At 40.4% G+C, this 18,789-nt stretch overlaps 1 protein-coding gene across 1 annotated transcript; it reads right to left on the bottom strand.

Annotated features, from left to right (window-relative positions):
• Nucleotides 1-1,071: 1,071 nt before the first annotated feature.
• Nucleotides 1,072-17,822, bottom strand: MYLIP (myosin regulatory light chain interacting protein). The gene is made up of 7 exons (XM_082479219.1): nucleotides 17,573-17,822; nucleotides 16,205-16,395; nucleotides 6,364-6,549; nucleotides 5,384-5,581; nucleotides 4,880-5,044; nucleotides 2,830-3,250; nucleotides 1,072-2,458 (listed from the first exon to the last, which is right to left on the bottom strand). Exons 1-7 carry the CDS (start codon nucleotides 17,657-17,659, stop codon nucleotides 2,369-2,371), a joined length of 1,338 nt encoding a protein of 445 aa, XP_082335345.1. The 5' UTR covers nucleotides 17,660-17,822; the 3' UTR covers nucleotides 1,072-2,368.
• Nucleotides 17,823-18,789: the final 967 nt, after the last annotated feature.

Raw genomic sequence — 18,789 nt, 5'->3', positions numbered from 1 at the left:
TTACAATCCATTCAGCCAGCTGCCATAGGATGATGGATTAGATGTTACTAATGTAATTCTGTTAGCACAGAACAAGGCAATCTTGGGAAGGGAGGAGGGTTTACTTTAGCTCTGTTGTGCACTGGAACACTTGTGCATACCTGTTCTTTCCTGTAAATGGCATATGCAACTTTATCTTTGAAAGTGAATTCAGTCGCACCCACTTGCTGAGAGATGAAGTTTTCAGTCTTTAAAAGGGCAAGTTATCTTGTGCCTAATGCACTTGGCATCGAGATAAACAGCTCTTGCATTCAGAATTCCTTGTTTTCCAGACACTTTCCCTCATCAGCAGTGTTTCAGAGCTAGCCTAAAATACTTTTAAGTCCAGGGCCTCAAGCTTCAATCCCTGATGAACTGTCTTGACAACAGGACATGCTACTCTGCAATAATCTGTTTTAAATAGCAATAAATTCATTTTAAAAGGCCACACTTAAATGATTTCAGTTCACACTTGCAAGAATAGAGCTCCACAGATTCCAGAGAGCTCTGTCTTACATCCTTCAGCTTACTGGTGAGGGGAAGACCATGCTGCAAATGCTCAAGCACCATCTCTTCAGGAATGTGAAAGCAGAGTCATACATTAGTAAATATGAATAGCTTCAGTCAAAAAAAAGACACCAACACATTTGTAATTAAGAACTTTTCTAGGCAGAGCTGCCGAAACACCAGCTCTCTACTCTCAAGCTGAATATTTTCATGTCTCTCATCTTACTGGAACATACCCCATGTATTTGGGGCACTTTATGGTGGGGAAAGTTCTTCACAAAGTTAATTCTGAAGGCTCTTTTACAGTTGGAATACATAAGGTGTTTTAAACTACACTGCCTGAACAAAGGTGGTTATACCATATCAGTTTTCTCCCCTCCCTTGAGATTTGCACACACCTGAGGAAACTCAATTCCCTCTTAAAACATGACACAACACTCAATACTGTAAACATGAAAATACTTCATACTGTATCTTCAGTTCAGTAATGCCTCAGATGAATTTCAGAACAAAATTAAAGTCTAATCAATAACACAAAAGTAGGTTTTTAAAGTCCTTTATTAATCTGAATATAAAAAGACAGAAGTTGCCTACGATATAGGACAAAGCTCTCGCCTTCATGAGGAAACAAAATTTTCTTTACAAAGTGAAAAAATAAATACCCTTTTAGAATAAGGTTTATATGCTAATGTGTCATAAAAAAGTAGAGTTTTAATATTTTGACAAAATGTCTGTGCAAAGAAACAGATGCATAAACACACATTACTGCTACATTAAGGCAATATGAAAAGTATAGTCAGAAAATTTCAGTAAAGTGACAGTGTACTTTTCTAGCTTTGATTAAGCCAGTATTGCACCCAAATGTGGGCTCTAGTTCCCTCTGTACCCTGGAGAATACACTAGGAAACCAGAGCCCAAAATGCCCAAGTAGGGGGGTGGAGATTAAAAACTTTTTAGCAGGAAATGACCTACCCAATAAAGATGTTAACTGAAGAAAGCGTTTAAAATTATACACAACCCTTATTTTAGAAATTAATGGTATATGTTTAGTAGTTTAAAATCAGTCTCCAAAAACAAAGCCAACTCAAAGGGCAGCTGACTGCTGCTCCCACGACCACCAGCCAAGCCAGATGTGGGGAAACCTGGGAGTACCTTGGCCCCCAAGAGCTGTCAGTGAAGTCCCATAACAGCGCTTCCACAGGACATTGCCAACCAGATGACTTTCCTGACTCACCCTCAACACTTTGAGATCAACAAACTTGTCCTACCCTTCCAAAGCTATTGTCTCAGAATTGTTTTCTATTTAACAGACTTCTGAATTAAACACAGCTGCTCGAAGAAGCCTTGTAACTTTAGTTTAAGAACCATTTTTTTAAAAAAAGTTCCCTCCCCTTTAACGCAGTTTACTAAAAGCAGAAACTATGAGCCATACTAAACTGATATTTGTAAAAGCTAGTCTTACTATTAAAATAAATGGAGTGACTGTACTAAAAAGGATTTAGAGAGTGTAAAACAAGAGGCTGCAGTGCTCTCGCTGCATTTATCAATATGTGTACACCACATTTCTCCAGGGTCAACTAGCTTTTTGGCAACACCACCATGCTACAAACTTATGCATCATTCTCCTTTTAAGTAACATGAATTGATTACACTTCTGCTCTCAAAATATGTCCCAAACCATTTCGGACATGCTGAACAAATAATATTTATGTTCAAAAATGCAGTATTTTTGCTTTTGATCATGGATAGGTGCCAGAGTGATTGCCTTCTTCACAATCAATGGTTGCATTTCATATTAGTGCAGTTTAAAAAGTACATGATGGGTTTAAAGTGTGTACGTAGATCATATCACAGTCAGATTGAGAAGACTGGTGTGGGTTGGCAAGTACACATGCTGGACATGCTCTACACGAGATCTGCAAACAGGACATGACTGGAAAGAAAAAACATTAGGAAATTAGTTTACTTCATATTTTGAGGGTCTCTCCACTTATTGGAGACTTCCCTCCATGTACACAGTGACAGAGCACTTTTCCACAATCTCCATATTTAAAACAGGGTATCGTGAGAAACATGCAGCTAATTCTTACCCTCACCGCAAGTTAAGTTAGCACAGCTAAAACTTATCTCTCAAACATGTCATCTAAACAGGATGTTCTTTGGAAATGGTTTACCACAAACAGAATTTTAAAAATAAATTTTACTAGATCACCACGATAAACATATTAATCCATGACTTAAGTATACAGAACACCAAAACTTCCACATATTTGGTAACTTGCATATTAATGGCATTGCAATTACCTGTAATTGGGCAGCACAGGTCTTGCAGCATACTGTGTGGCCACAGGGACAAAAGGTCGAATTTATTTCTTCTTCACAACACACCATGCAAAGCATGGACTCCTTTAGCTTCCGCAACTTCTCTTGCAGAGCTTTTGTTTGTTGGCAGCTAAGACCCTCACAATTGTCACAGTTCATGCTACTTTCAGAAGACTTAAGGGGGGAACTTGGTGGGGTTTGGTCACTTCTTGAAACAAGATCCACAATGCCAGCATTATAAAGAGCTCGCCTTGCATGATCATAAACTTCTTTTGATGTTCTTCTGATGTCAAAGACATATTTTTTACCAAGATTAATGTTTTCATTCAGGAATAGAGATGCTAGGTGGCCCTTTAAGTCTCGACTATACTGCATCATGACAGCACTGGTGACAGTGTCACACCTATAAAACAATAGAAAAAAATGTAAATTTGGTTAGTTAATACTAATAAACCTATCCCTACAATAATTTGTTCCCAAAGTTGAAGTAACAGCACTGAAATTAAAGCAAAAAGAGCAGCCTGAGGTAATATTTAAGCACTTGAATGTTGTCTGCATGACAACTCTACTTTGAAAAGTGCAAAATGGAAAGTGACAGTTATTTTACATCTTCAAAAATTTGAAGTGTCTGGTAAAATGGAGTCAGCCTATGGAAGGGACTTCAGGCATTATGCTAATTTAAACAGCCAATGCTAGCTTAACCCACAGTTCAGCTTGGCAACACCTCTTTACATGGTAATTTCCAAACTGCATTAAAGAAATCAAATTAAGTCTTTGGCATAACACCTCTTTAGACCAGCTCTCAAAAATTTTTAGCATAGAGTCAAGTAATGTCTTTAACCAAACTTCCGCTCAGTACTTTATATACTAGTATTATATCATCTGAAGGGAACCAGTGTGAATGCAGTGTAGAGAATTAAGCCATTTGTATTTGCCACTGAGTATTTCAGCTACCCTAAGCATGCTTGTCACCAGCCTCACTGGGCCTAAGGTCCAAGATCTAAGCTTGGCCAAATGTTATTGCCTATCTAAAATTCTGCTTTAATTAAAATCAGAAACTGTGAAGGACAGCAGAAGTTACAAGCAGAGACAAAGATCAAAAAGTTAAGACTGTCTAAGAGGTTATATAATGCTTTAATTGCCTGGAAAAAAAATATGAAGTGTGTAAAACAGCAGTGCAAGGGCATATAATGACAGCAGAACAAGACATGCTTAACATCAGGCTCACAACATAAGCAGTGGTTAGACTCTGATCAGCTGCAGTGGTTAGAAAGGTAACTAGTTGATGTTAACTGCCTGTAGCTGTATTAAGATGCTCTAATTTGAGAAGCTGGACAGGTCTTTGCCTAGTGTACGTACTTGCCTCTGCTTTAAGTCCAATACTTCTCTTAAAAAGTAACTGAAGCTGATATGTGGTAGTTAATTCGGAGAAATCACCACTGCCTTTGACAGTTAGTTCTGCTGATCAGTGTTGGACCTCACAGTAGGAATGAAAGGGGGTTAAAAAAAAATCAGCCATCAACAAATGAGTGTAAGCACCCCTACCTCAAATAATAAAACAGACCATGGATAGCTCTGGCATGAAACAAAACCCTGGCCACTTGAGCAAGGACAGAGGAATTGTAGGAAGATTTTAATACATGGAATGGGAAAGTGGCATACAGATAACTTCTAGCAACTGGAAGAGATAAATAAAGGAGAAACAAGGCGTATGTGTGCATATGAGCTACACCTACAGATTCTGAACAACAGGATCTTTCTTATCCTTTGCTCTCTCATCCTCCTCTTTCATAGGGACAAAAATATGCATGTATTGTTTATGAAGTATCAAAGAACACAGTACATTTATATTCTGAAATGCTGTTCATAGAGGTAGACTGAGAAATTTTGCTTGTCTTGTACTTCCAGCGAAGCAGCAAAAACCTATTGCAGAGAATTTCTCAAGTGCGGTTAGACTGCTGGTTGCTGCTGCTTAAGCACTTAAATACTGTGGAGAAGAGCAGCAGCAGCTGACTCTGGTGGCAATACTGACCTGTAGAATGCATGTGTCTCTGTAATTGCTCTATAGAGTCCACTTGCTGCCCTTGTACTGATCATCTTAAACAAGAGAACTACACTATTACCAGACTCCTTGGTAACAGTCAGATATACATTCTTCCCAGATTGAGTTGCCATTTGAACAACAGGATAAGCAATCCTATAAATGAATATAAGAAAAGGAAGGTTATTTAGCATTTAAGGATTAAGGGCATTTTCCACAAACTATTACAGTGCGCTTTTATCAGATATTACAACGATCTCCAATTGCTGTCTGTAATGCTGGATTGAAGATGCCACCTCAAAAATACATGTAAAAATCAGGAGGATTAAGGCCAGTTGTTGTCTTGATTATAAGCAGGTAGTGACCTCAAGCCCTACATTCCAATAGCTCCTTTTAGTAATTCATAGAGCAGTTTTGTATATTTATATAAAAACTAGAGGCATTCTGAGTACTTATGAAAAATGGAAGGTGAAAATGGTTCCAAAACACACATACCTGTTGATCGGACTGAAGTCATCTCTACAGATGGATATGCCTTCAGGTCCAACACCAATAAGGAGTTTTTGCCCTTCACTATCTCTCACTGAGTGCCACTCTACCCCATAGTTCTCCAGTGTCGTAACAATCTGTAGAACCTGGTATTCAGCAGAAGCTTGACTTAAACCTTCTAGCTCCTTGTGCTTTGCAATAATGCTGTTGATAAAAAGATTAAGGATAGGTGAAATAACTCAAGTATGTGCCATTACTGTCAGCAGCCTGCTTTAACATAGGTTTTTAGATGACCTAGTTAAACAGATTATTAAATGCTCCTGACCTGCTTTATCTAGCTATAGATTTCCAGTAATCATGAACTGGAAAGAATTGAGAATTACTGAAACATACTGAAAATATGCAAGAGACAAAACTGTGCATTTGCTTAGAAATTAAAAAGCTATATTTAATCAAGACTTTCCACCTAACACTCCCTGGCAATGTATTTACCTGAAAAATCACCAAGTTCATAACTAAAAAAAAAAAAAAAAAAAAATCTACAGAAAGCCATGACATACCAGAAGTTTCTTGATATTCAGGAATTGAGCTATGAAAGTGTTTCAGGCATCCTGTTTACTTCTCAGTGTAAGGGTACTAAGCCAGGTAAATTGGTTTGTTTTGGTCCCCCGCCCCCCCCCCAAGTGTAGGTCTAAGACATACTTGCAATTTAATTACCCTCCTCCAAATATTTAGATGACCATATTTCCCCAAGTACTAGAGTTCAACAGCTTTTGCTTTTCACAAAAAAAATACTGATCATTGAGCTTAAAAATGAACTGAAATCTGAACATTGGTTAAACATCCACGTTGTATTTTAATCTCCAAAGCTATCTAAATTATTATTAACAATACAAAATGCACTCTAGCATCAGCAATTAAAGGCATTACAAAACCTTATGCTTTTGGTCTCCAAAAAGGAGGTTATATCATTGTGCTCTTTTTACCTCTCCAAAATGGTAGTGGTGAGCTCTTTTGCACACAACTCTTCATAATTGTACTTGGCAGTGTTCTGGTTATAATCTCCAAACTTCATCTGTGCCAACAATGCACTAAGTTCAATTGCATGCTCTGAAGAACACTGAAGATTACCAGCAAGAAGATCTTCTTTTATATGCAAGAAAAACATGTGCCTGCAATGAAAACAAATATTTGCTTACAAAGGATGCTAAAAGATGTTTGTAATCAAGATATGTATCAAATAACATCTCAGATATGTTTGGTAAGCATTAGTTTGGTAATCAAGAACTTACAAAGAATGTGCCAAGTGGAGAAAAAAAGTCTGGCACAAGGGAAAGAAAAGGGCCTCCATCTTATTGTTTACTTACACTTAAAGATGAGGCTACAACTGAAGACAGTATCTAAAAGAATGAGCACTTTAATATCATGTTCTTAAGAATAAGAACTACTTTAACTCCTAAAGCCACTTAGTAATTTCAATTTAGTACGTAAAATATCAAGTATATTTGGATTACTTTCCTATGTTTAAATTTCTTTGATTGCCATTTACAAATTATTCTGCATTTCATAAAGCAAATTTGGGAAGAGCAGCCCAAACCAGCATATACACATCTACCATACCACAGGAGAAGCCACACTTTCTCTACACATCTGAAATGCCTCTGCCACCACAGTCAAAGGGAAGATGGCGCTTTTGCTAGTGACATGATTAACAGAATAACTTGAAACATCTGAAAAGGTGTTGTGGAATAAAATACAAAAACATCTACTGTGTGACCATATTTGCCAGACCAACCTTTACACTTGGGATCAAGGCAGGTTTGACAACTAGCTGGAAAATTCACAAAGCTGCTTTTAATTATCTAACAGGTCAGTTAATTAGATAAATCAAAACTTCTTTCAACATTAACAGCAGCCTACTAATTTCCCCTACAGTCTACCTTAACTTCTATAAATTCATCCTTACCTCCCCTCAGGGAAGACAATATAAATTTCTTACCATTTATTCTTAAGACTCAACGTATTTATGGAAACCAGATGCAGAAGTAGTTACGTACCACTGAAAAAATCTTCCAATAAATGAAGCCTAACACCCACAGGGATATGTCTTAGCTTCCACAGTAATGGGACATTTACATTTTACTTTCCTAAAATTAAGTGTAATCTACTTTTCTTCAAAAGCTATTATATTGAATCACTCATCACTGAAGTTGGAGATGCTAATGAGCGATTAGCTTTCCTTCCAACAGGAATTTTAGACAATACCTTATGTATATCCTGTTGTAGTGCTCTGCAATCCCATGTACAACAGGGCAAATAGGGCTCCTTTTTCAGCACTATGAGCAATTACATAACTTGCAAAATTTGTGTTCTTTCTTAGCTCTACTATGGTAAATACTGCAGCTAAGAAAATACTGGCCCAAAAGATGCCCCACATCCAGAACTTTTGCAATCAGGAAAACATAGGTATTAAATTATCCCATAAACTGCGCTACAATCCATTTCCTTCAGCAAGTCACAGATCCAATATCTCCCTTCGCAAGTAGTTTGAGACATGCTAGAGTTTCATTGCAGTTGTGACACGTGCTTAATTGCATCACTCGACACCTAGACACCAATCTACACTTCAGCAGGTCTAGTGGAAGCTAATATCCTCACTCTGTGCAGGATACAAGTTTAGGTGGCAAGAGGTCCAGAACTTCAGACAGTACAATTGTCTCCACTATTAGCAGGTTATTCCTTGCCTAGGCATTTTTTTCGGAGCAAGCCCCGAACCTCTGCTCTGATCTCCTTCTCCTACCTTGTTAATTCATAATTAGGTAATTCATAATTAGGTTACAAAAAAGATGTTTATCTGTGGCTTTTAAAATGCATTGGTTGTACACTTTCCTTTTGGGGCTCGGCCCATAAATCCAGACAAAGCACCTGATGAATTACTAAAACACTGCAACCAAAAAATTCAAGTAGTAGGCATTTTTCTAATTTCAAAAAATAAATGCACTTTTCATCCTCTGTTAATACCAGAACAGGCTTTCCAGTCATTATAACTGTCTACAAATTATACATTATTTCAAAGAAATATCTGACAATTTTATCCTCATTAGCTGACACTTCTTTACAACTTTCACACCTAAATGCTTGTGTCTTCAGTTTATTTTATGCTTATAACAGCACTGACTACACAAAGACAAGTCAGTCTTCTCCCCTTGCTGGGAAGACCTTATTGACATCAAGAGAAGAGCTGAAAAACAAAAGATTGCTCCTGCAAATACAGATGCATTACAGAAACAACTACAGTGGAGGCATGGCTTGTCACATTCCATTACTCAAAAAGCCAGTAATGGCATAGGTAGAGAAACAAGTTTAAAGTACAAGGTGAAATAGCATCACATCTGCTAATGTGCAGTAACTTCCCATAACTGGCTCATATCACATAAGGGAAAAAGATCTCACAGACACTCAGCTACTTTGTATTTTTCTGATAAAGGGGACAAAGGTATGGCACGTATAAGGGACAGTTATTGCAAAGTAACTAAAGCTATGCAAGTTCACGCCCTGGCTTACACTACAGTAAGCTATTACGTTGAGTCAGGGAAAATAGACAAACACCCATATTCAACAGTCCATCTCACAAAGTCATTGGGCTGCACCTTAAAAACCCATTGCCGGCCCACCGCATAAACTGCACCCATAATATGTCAGAAACTAGTTAACATCAGGCCTGCCAGGGAAATCAGTTTTTGAATGACAGTGAATGGCTTCATACTGATCTGCTACAGCAGCTGCCCTGAATTGAAGTAGTAAATTCACTGTTCATTGTGGGTTTTTGGGTGTGTTTCTTTAGTGTTTTTTTTTTTTTTTTTATTATTTTAAGTCTTTAAGTGTGTTTGAGGAAGGAAAAGCATGTAGAAATTGAAAGATAGTGAGGGCTGCAAACATTTTATGCATCTGAAAAAGTGACTCTGGTTAGTGCAGATTCATATCAGCCCATCCAGCCTTTCTAAGATTGCACTTCTCCACAGTTACATTGATATCCATTGCAAAATCATCCCCCTTTGCGGCTCAAAACATGACACCAGCCAGAACCTGATTATAAAAGCAGATTTATTTATTTTTTTTAAACACAAAAATAAAGTCTTTTGATCCTTAAACAGAAAGGCAAGAGAATCTGCTTTTATTGCTGAATACAGACAAGCAAAACTAAAGCATTGGGAGCCTTGAGGCAGCTCCTACCTAATTCTGCTAAGTTTAAAGGACCCAACAGATTATCTGTAGAAAACCTGGCTATATTACAGATGCTGTTAGTTACAAGAAAGTATTTATGTAAGTTTTTGTAAATTAGATTATGACCTAATCACTTCATAGTACTCAATCCACTGTCCCTTCTCTCTAGGAAATTCTAGATATGACGAAAAAATTGTTAAAGCTTTTCCCACCTCAAAAGATACTTAGATTGTACAGTAAAAGGGTACTCAGTTTTTCAAGTAATTATTTCAGTGTCAGTATTTTATGCTTAATGGAATTTTTACCCAGCAAGTTTTAAAACAGTAAGTTGTTTTAAAAATGAAAACTGAACTGTTTATAACTGAAGTCCTCTAAAGGTTACATTTCCAACATTGCTGGCAGAATGTCTTAGTTTGACCACCATATAAGAAATTAATTGTTTTTGTTTCTGTACCATTCACCACTTCAGTTATACATTATACATTAATATTACTTGTTATAAATTTGACAAGTAACTCCAGTCAGTCAAAAGATATGCTTCCTACCCCCCAACCTAATATTCTCTTAGCACATTCTGCTAAGGTTTAATTTCATCTTTAAATCTTCATCGAAAACAAGTCTTCACAACTCTGAACTTTACCAGTCAATCATTGTGGTTCTTAGTTGTCTTAACACCTGCCAGACACGTTGAGGCATTGAACAACTAGTGGCAGCTTTAAGAACAAATAGAACTTTCCATTGCATTTGTAGCCTGAGTTCTACACATGACAACACTAGTACAAAAGACAGTCTATATAACCTAAACCAGCATTAGTCATGTCAGCCCCCCCCCATGCTAGCTAGATATTCGATATTCCTGTATATTCAATTACAGAATATTTCCTTTGAATTTGGTAGTTCAAAACACTACATAGAAATACTCATCAGAGGAGAAAGCATCACATTTGCCAAAGCTATACTTGATTAGTCATTGCCCAGGCAGAATTTCTTCCTTTCCAAAAGAAAAAGCAGTTTTAGAATTAGAACAGGATCACATGCTTTCTTCAAGCACTAGTTATAGTGATTCTATATTCGTTTTGTATCCTTATTTTTGCCTCAGTGCTTTTCATACAAGTTCTATGTGCATATTAAAACACTCAGTAAAATCAAATATACAGTGTGATTAATGGTTTTTAGTTGCACGTACATAATTTGATATAAATGCTGTAGAAAGGGGAGGTTGCAAGGAGATTTCAGCAGATGGCCCATTTTCCAAAAAACTGCAGCTACCAAAGCCACAAACCTAGATATAACATCAATTGCTTTTTGCTTCCTTCTGAAGCAATTTATGCAGGCTGACTATACTGAACACCACTGCCAGAAATGGATGTCAGTACTTCACTACAATGGAATTCCTATACAGGAGGTAAATCACCTAGTCAGTGTTCATACAACTGAACTGGCAAGAACAACTCTACAAAATAAATGCTACGAAAAGTGAAGACACATTAATACAAGATTAATTTCTCTTCCTTAACTCACTGAAGACAATTATGTGCATTAGGAATCAAAGTTCTGCACTGAAAACTTTGTTTCCACTACTTTTTTAATCAAGGAAAGGAAAACAGAGGACATAGAAATCTAGAGACTATATTAAAAGTTTTAAGCTCTAAACTTAGTTGTCAGTGAAGAAAGTGATAAACCCCAATCCTTTACCAATAAAAGTATCTGTATATGACTAATAATTCCTAACCTAGAAATATAGCCAAAAGAAGCCATTCTCTTGCTAAACTTCTGGCAAGAATCTTAGCATACGTCCCAAAGAACTGTCTGTTCTCTTTGGGGTATGACACTCCTTACCACAGGGTAAGGCTCTTTCCTACTGTGAAGTAAATTTACAACTCCATGGTAATCTAAAGGAATCAAAATTAAGAGGTATATATTTTTTCCCTAACAACATATTGCTAAAGATCTCTATATCTATAGAATGTAATTCTGTTTTTAAAAGCAGATATAAGGCCACTCCATAAAGCCACGCCATGGACAGTTACAATTACGTTCCTCAGTATCTTTGTTCTTATTTGCTCTCAGCAGAGTGGGTGAAAGGTTACCAACTGCAACTCAACTCTGATTTAGACAAATAGATCCACTAAACTCACCCTGGTGTCTATGACAGCAGACTGTTTTATTGCATTGTAGCAAATACCATTACACTACTGCACTACCTAGCCAATGCTGTAGGATAATAGAATGTTTTTCTGATTTTCTACCTACTACATGTATCTAATTGCTCAAAATATTTTACAAGCCCATTCTTAATTTTTACTAATTCATCAACACAAATGGATAACATTGCCAAAGAAATGTACTTTGTAAATATAATTCAAGTACTGGTAAACATCACACAACTTTCAACAGCTTCCAAAACAATAATTACCTATCTCAAGGATGGCAAAATACACCTCTTGTGAATGTTTCATGAGATTGTGCAGCCTGTTAGAATCCGACATGTTATTTTAAATTGTCACAGTTTACATATGAATGTTTGATTTTCAGTTATATTACAGAAGATAAACAGCTTTGCCCATTTTTAAGTACATCTGGGAGAATCTTACATTGCTCAAAAAAATGATTCAGTGTAAAACTATTTCTACTTTTGCGGGATCACTGCAATGTTGACTTTATCCTGCCAGACTCAAACCCATTGTTCTCCTGGACGAGTATGGCAGAAGTTGCCTCTTGTGCGGTTCGGCAAACATTCTCATTGTTAAGATGGATGCAAGTTTCAAGACTTCTCCCCTACGTTTCACAAAGACAGCTTTTTTTAGCCGGAGCAGAAGAACTTTCCTCCCCGAGACAGAGGCGGAGGCCAATCAGGAGTTGAGCTCCCCAGGCTGCTGGGCCGTGCCCCAGCGCCGCCGCCGCCGATTCGCCCGGCCCGCCCAGCCGCTGGGAGCCGAGGTTACTCACAGTCAATGACCTGGAGTTACTCCGCGGTGCTTCCCCCGCGGGGGGCCGCAGCCGCCGGGCCAGCCCCGGCCCCAGCGCCAGGGCCGCACCCGCCACCGCCAGCGCCGCGGCTCCTCCCGGCCGGGAGGAGGCATCACTGCCAGCCCTCTGCCCCCACCCCCCGCCGCGTTCAGAAAGTCCCCTGAAAATTCCGATTAGTGAAGTATAATAATTTCTTCAAGTCCCAGCTCCTTGCTGGAATTCAATGCTTCATAAAATTCGATACAAAAGCTACCCACAAATCATTCGGACCAAAAAAAACCCAAACCCCAACCTACTTTTCATTTTTTCTACTGTTGAATTACCTATCAAGAAATACAGAAAACTGAAAACAAACATGGCATAAGCCAGAACTCATGATCTAGATCTTGGACCACCACATGTACCTTTAAGCAAAAAGATAACAGCCCTTTTCAAGCCAATGTGATTTTCCATTCAAAAAAATGTACGTTTCCCCAAACTCCTCTAAAACAAGCACACTGTTCACATTTCAGACTTGTTTGTAAGACTGTAGCTGACAGCAGCAGATTAAATTTGAACAGCACTCTTGCACTGATGCACTTTTCATTCCACTGAAAACAACTCTAAACTACAAAATCCAGTGGTGAAATTCAGTACTAGTCAAATACAAAACCCAGAAATTGAGATCCAAAGAACAATAAAAATAAACTACTTTTAATCCTGTAAAAGGAAAGAAAGCGTAGTAAGAAGTTTTTTCTCCGCATTCATGCAATTCTCCCATTCACAAGGCGCTTAGTGAAGGTGGTTTCTTGCCACAGTGGTCAAAGGTACAATTACAGCCTGCTCTGCCTTTGCACTTAGCAGTGAGAAGGCTCCCTTGCATAGGAAGATTAAAATGCATGAGGTTGCGATCTTCCACTGGATTGCACCCTGATTAAAGGTAGCAGAAGCAGAGGTTGATGTTCAGTTGCCAGATCAGCTTTTCACACAGCATGTAGAAACCTGAACCTTAAATTGCTACAAACAAACATACACCTGAGTTTTTAATTTAAGTGCAAGACAAGGAAATCTAATGAAGCAGCACAACTGGGGTTCCAAAGTATATAGAAAAAAACCTGGTAACAACTCAGTCACAACATCCACTATCATCATGATGAAGCATATCAACAAAATTTAGAATTACTTGCAGCTTCCCAGATTTCAAAATCAGTCTCAACATGCACCTAATTTATAATATGTAAAAACAGCATTAGAGGCAGCAAGTAAAAGACTGGGAGACTTCCTCAGCGTTCTTCACACAAGGGGCCAGAAGGCACTGCCAGAAACACTTTATACATCAGTTGTGGATATAACTCCTCAAGGAAACCAAGGATACTCATCACTTTTCTCTGTCAACCAGCACACTGACTTTACAAGTAAAGGTAAGAAAAAAGGTGTCAGCTGTAACTGTACAGTTAATCCTTACAATTCTAGTCTATGATATACCTATTGATTTAAAGTTAGGTGACAAGCTTAAGTTTTTTGTCTTCTCCTCAATACCACACATACTTGCATTCAAACTAAATATGAATGTGCAGTTATCTGCGTAAACCCTCAAGCAGACCCAAGTAGGAAAAAAAAAAGTACTGAAATTCAGTGTCAACACTACAGAAATACACATTAACCACAGGCACTATGGAATTCAAAGTCTGCTACACAGACTTCTGGGCATGCACAACTAAAAGGCAGCTATTGCAAACTATTTTACAACTTGTATTTGTTTTTATCAAGAACAATAAAAGTACTCAGGATGTAGACTAAACAGCTTAGCTGAAGCCTCAGGACTATTCGAATTTGCAAGACACAGTGACATTAAATACTAGTTCCAATGCCTGTTGCTCTCCAAAATTTTAAGTAATTATTTCCAGACCAGAATTTTAATAGATCTCTTGATGACGGAGCCTCAATTAGTTTTACAATCAATTGGCAAAAATATTAGTTTTAGAACAGTCTTAATTCATACATAAGAAAGCCTGTCCCACCTACAAGCTTTTAAAGTCATCTTTACAGGGGGGAAAGTACTTGCTACTTTGATGTAGGTGTACATGCTCTGTTACATTCTAGCTACACAACCTGTCTTTTAGGCCCTTGGGGTATGTTTCACCAGTTCAAGCTCTCTATTAACTTGCACAACATGCCAAGTCTTGCATTGATAGTGTCAGAGGCAGGAACACAGGTGTCTGCAAAAACCTTGTGAAGTTGAACAAACATTCATTAAGGATAGCAAAAAAATGCCAGTCTTATCAGCATTAGGTTTCTTCAGATTTACCTTGACTTGGTCTGTGTAGAGACAAATCCAACATGCTCAGCGTAATCTCTCCTGCCTCATCAAGTACAAAATCATATTGCTCCTTTTGTTCCCCATAAAAATCCTTTGTTATTTGGTTTTATACATATTCTCACTGAGAATATTTAAATAAGAATACAAGTTTCTTTAAAGAAGATACTCCAAAAGAGCCCGAAGATATGCCATGGATAGTAGAATTTATTTTTCCAAAATAACATACATCAAACCTGGAATTCGGTTAGACTGTATTTGCCTAACTAAAGCTATTACATAGGACAACTATGGTCTAACTCCTTAGCATTCTGAAAACTTCATCCAGACTGATGAGCTGAAACCACTGCTCACCAAAAGCCTCTCTTTTGCATATTAGTTTAAAAAACCAACAATATATGCATGCTTCTAACTCAAATCCTTTTTTTCTATGAAATAAACACCAAACCATGCTGTCAGCCTCTGACCAAATTCTTTAGACAAATACTCTGTGCAGAACAACCACATTGTATCCATGGTGTTAATTCTGAAAGCACCAAGTTAAGGTGAGTAGTGAAAACGTGTTTTGGCATTATCATGTAGACACTTGCCCCATTTGTGTATATATATATATACAGTATATACTGTACTATCTAAAACTAACAAGAAAAAATGTTGAAAGGTCAGCATTACATATGTGTTCTCAGCATTCTTTAAATATAATTGCAACTCGTGGCAATCAAACTAAAGGAGTAAAAGCAAATGTTCACTACTAATCTAGAAGACTAATTCTTGCAATTGGATAACAGTATAACAATTTAGTTAAGAGGACTGGCCACAGAAAAAGCAAAACAGCTGTTTCTTTTGTAGCCTCAAAGGGCCTGTAGCTATTTGAAAGTTACTGTAACATAATAGCAGACAAAAAGGAATTCAGCAAGTTTTTTGCGCTGTGGGAGGAATTGGTTTCCTGCCTTTCTGTACCAGTGGTTTAGAATGACCTAGAGTAACACCAATGAACAGGGGTTACTATCGGACATGCAAATACCACATAAATAATTTGCTACTGGTAACTTAGTTTCTTCCACTTCCAGCACTAAGTGTTCATGGAATTACCTACACTCATTACTTACTGTCAGCGACACAATACTTACAATACTAGAAGCTTTATTTTTTTTTTTTTTTTCAAAAAAAGGAGTAATATATTTAAATAACACTAGGGTTTTAAAACTGCACAGACAAGTGAAGCTAAGATTACCACAAGATGGAAGAAATAAGGTCAGTGTGTAATCACATTTTTGTAAGTTACAGATATTGAAAACAAAATAAACCAGTTCTACTTACAACCATCTTTACCTTACCTTGTCTGTTCCTGTAAGATAAGATGTGGCTCTACAAAAAACTTGACTCTTAATTTCAATCGATAAGGGGCTAAACCATCCATCTGCTGGGAGATCCTGTTCCTCAAATTCAGCCACAGATTCTCCCCTTTGCTGCCAGTGAACTGCAGTCCAAAATAATCAACTTCTATAATTCCCAACCTTCTGCAAACCTGAAAGAAAGAGGTTCTTTATAATGAGCCTACAACATAATGATGAAAAGTATCACCTGAATCAAGTACCCTTCCAGACTGCTCACTTAAAACACAAAAAATAAATCCTGCTGTCAGCACCTTTATACAAAAGATTACTTAATTGCTTGGATTTTAAGTTGTGTACAAGACAGCATGTGGACAAATACTAATAATAAACTGGAAATTTCTCCACTAGTCAAAAACCACATGGGCTTTCCTGGCCAAATTCCCCCCCCCCCATCCTCACTCCCAGAACAGGTACTTAAGAGGGTCAGTAGATTTCCAAGAGAGGAGAGTATCTGCTATTCAACATCACAGCCAACAGCACCTTCCAGGCAAAAGGGAGAAAAAAGTAAAAGCTACAAGTTTTATTTAGATGCCACCAACGGACTGGGCTGCTATGTTTTGCTCTCTTCAGCATCCTCACGGCAGCCGCCGCAGCCACAACGACACCAAGGCGGTGGCGACAGAAGGGCGAAAGCACCTGGCCGACAGCTTCTACCAGCACGGCTCCAGCAGGCCAGGGGGATCACCTCGGCACCGCCCGGGCGGCGTCACCCCGGCCAGCTGGGTCCTGCCCCTCACCCTCAGGGCAGTTCGAGCAAGCTGCAGCGGTGAGGCTGAGGCCTTCCTCAGGCTCCCCCGCCTGCCCTTCCCACACGCGCAGTAAAGGAGAAGGGAGAAGGGCCGGACAGCCCGGAGGCGTGGGACGCAGCAACCTCTGCATCCAACATGGAGGAGGGAAAAAAAAAACAGGAAAAAAATAATCCCCAAAAACCCCCACCAACCCAAAACCCCAGAAGGAACGCAGGGAGACTGCGGCGGTTCCCCGCCCCCGCGCAGGGTTTTGCCGCCGCACGGCCCTGCCTCGCGCCACCGCCGCCCTCAACGGCCGGGGCGCGCGCCGGGTGCGCCGCGAGCTGGCGAGGCCGTGCTCCTCACCCGTCGACCCCTCTCCACCCCCTCCCCATCCCCAAGCCCAGGCGCGGTGGCTCGGGGAGGGGGCGACGGGCGCCCGCCGGCTCTCGTGCGCGTCTGTCAGCCAACCAACGGTCTGCGCTGCCCAACGGTCACTGTTCCCCCCACCGCCGCCACTCCCCGAGCTCTCGAGCCCCAGGAAGGCGGCGGGGCCGGAGGGCGCACCGCGGCCCCTCACCTGGTTGAGGCAGTCCTCGCCGTTGGCTTTCGCCTCTACCTCCACCTCCATCACCACCGCGTCCGGCCTGGTCACATAGCACAGCATGGCTGGGGCAAGCCAGTGCCGTCACCGCTGCCACGGACACCCGCAGCGGCTGCTGCTGCCGCCGTCGCCGCTACCGCGGAATCGCAGCTGACGCTACGGGCTAAGCTACGCGCGCGTCCCCGGCCGCCCACGCCCGGACACCGGCAGCACCCAGCCACCGCTCCCCTAGTGCTCGGGCTCCGCCGGCTCCGCTCCCTCTATATATACCCTCTGTCTCCCCCTCCCCTCCCCTGAGCGGCACCTGCGGACCAATCGCCAGGCGCCGCTCATGGCTGCGGGCCGCCGCCGCCACCAATCAGCGCCGCCGTCCCCGGGAAGAGGCGGTGGCCGGCAGGGGCGTTTGTTGTGGTCGCTCTCTGGCGCCCCCTGCCGGGAAGCAGGGACGCCCCGCCCAGCCCCGCCCCGCCGCCGGCGCTGCCCGCCCGGGCTTGGCCGCCCCAAGGGGAATTCATCCTCTTCAGCACCCCGCGTCTCCAAATTGCCCTCATCCGCCGTCACCTGCGAGAGCCCAGAGCTTCTTCCCCTGGAATTACGGCCGGTTAAGTCGCGGCAAAGTAACTCCTTCTGAGGGAAGGTGGGGACCAATCCCGCCCGGCAGGGACCCTCTACAAAACTAATTTGAGAGTGCGTGACCGTGAGCTATGAGAAGACCAAATATTTTTGTGGCTCATCTCTCAGCTTTGCAAACACTCCTTTTCGTTGAGGGGAAAATAGCGCCCGGATTAATGCCCTCTCTCCCATATTCTCTCTGGTCTTTGTCCAAAGTTGTGTTATGCAGCATGCAAAGCACTGAAAACGTGGAAATTTTAAGAAGGACCAGTTAAGTGATATTGCAGCTTCTGTGCACCATCATACTAAGGGATGGCAGAGCTTTTACATGCATTGAACTCTGTAGGTGCGAAGGTTGTAGGTGATTCCTGGCCAGGGGAGGAACACCTGCACCCGGCGAGCCCTTAGAAATATTTGTTTGACAAACATACACAAGGTACACGGAGTAAAGTAGTTTATGGCTGCTTTAACAATGTAAATTGAAACGACAGAGAGGACTAAGCACAAAAAGCACGCTGTGAAGGTTCCCCAAAAGAAATGCAGATCAAAGAAGCAGTGAGCAGTGCAGTGGTGAGGAACAA

This window comes from Vanellus vanellus (genome assembly GCF_965231255.1).
Source record: "Vanellus vanellus genome assembly, chromosome: 2".
NCBI lineage: Eukaryota > Metazoa > Chordata > Aves > Charadriiformes > Charadriidae > Vanellus > Vanellus vanellus.
This window is presented reverse-complemented; position numbering and strand designations above follow the sequence as displayed.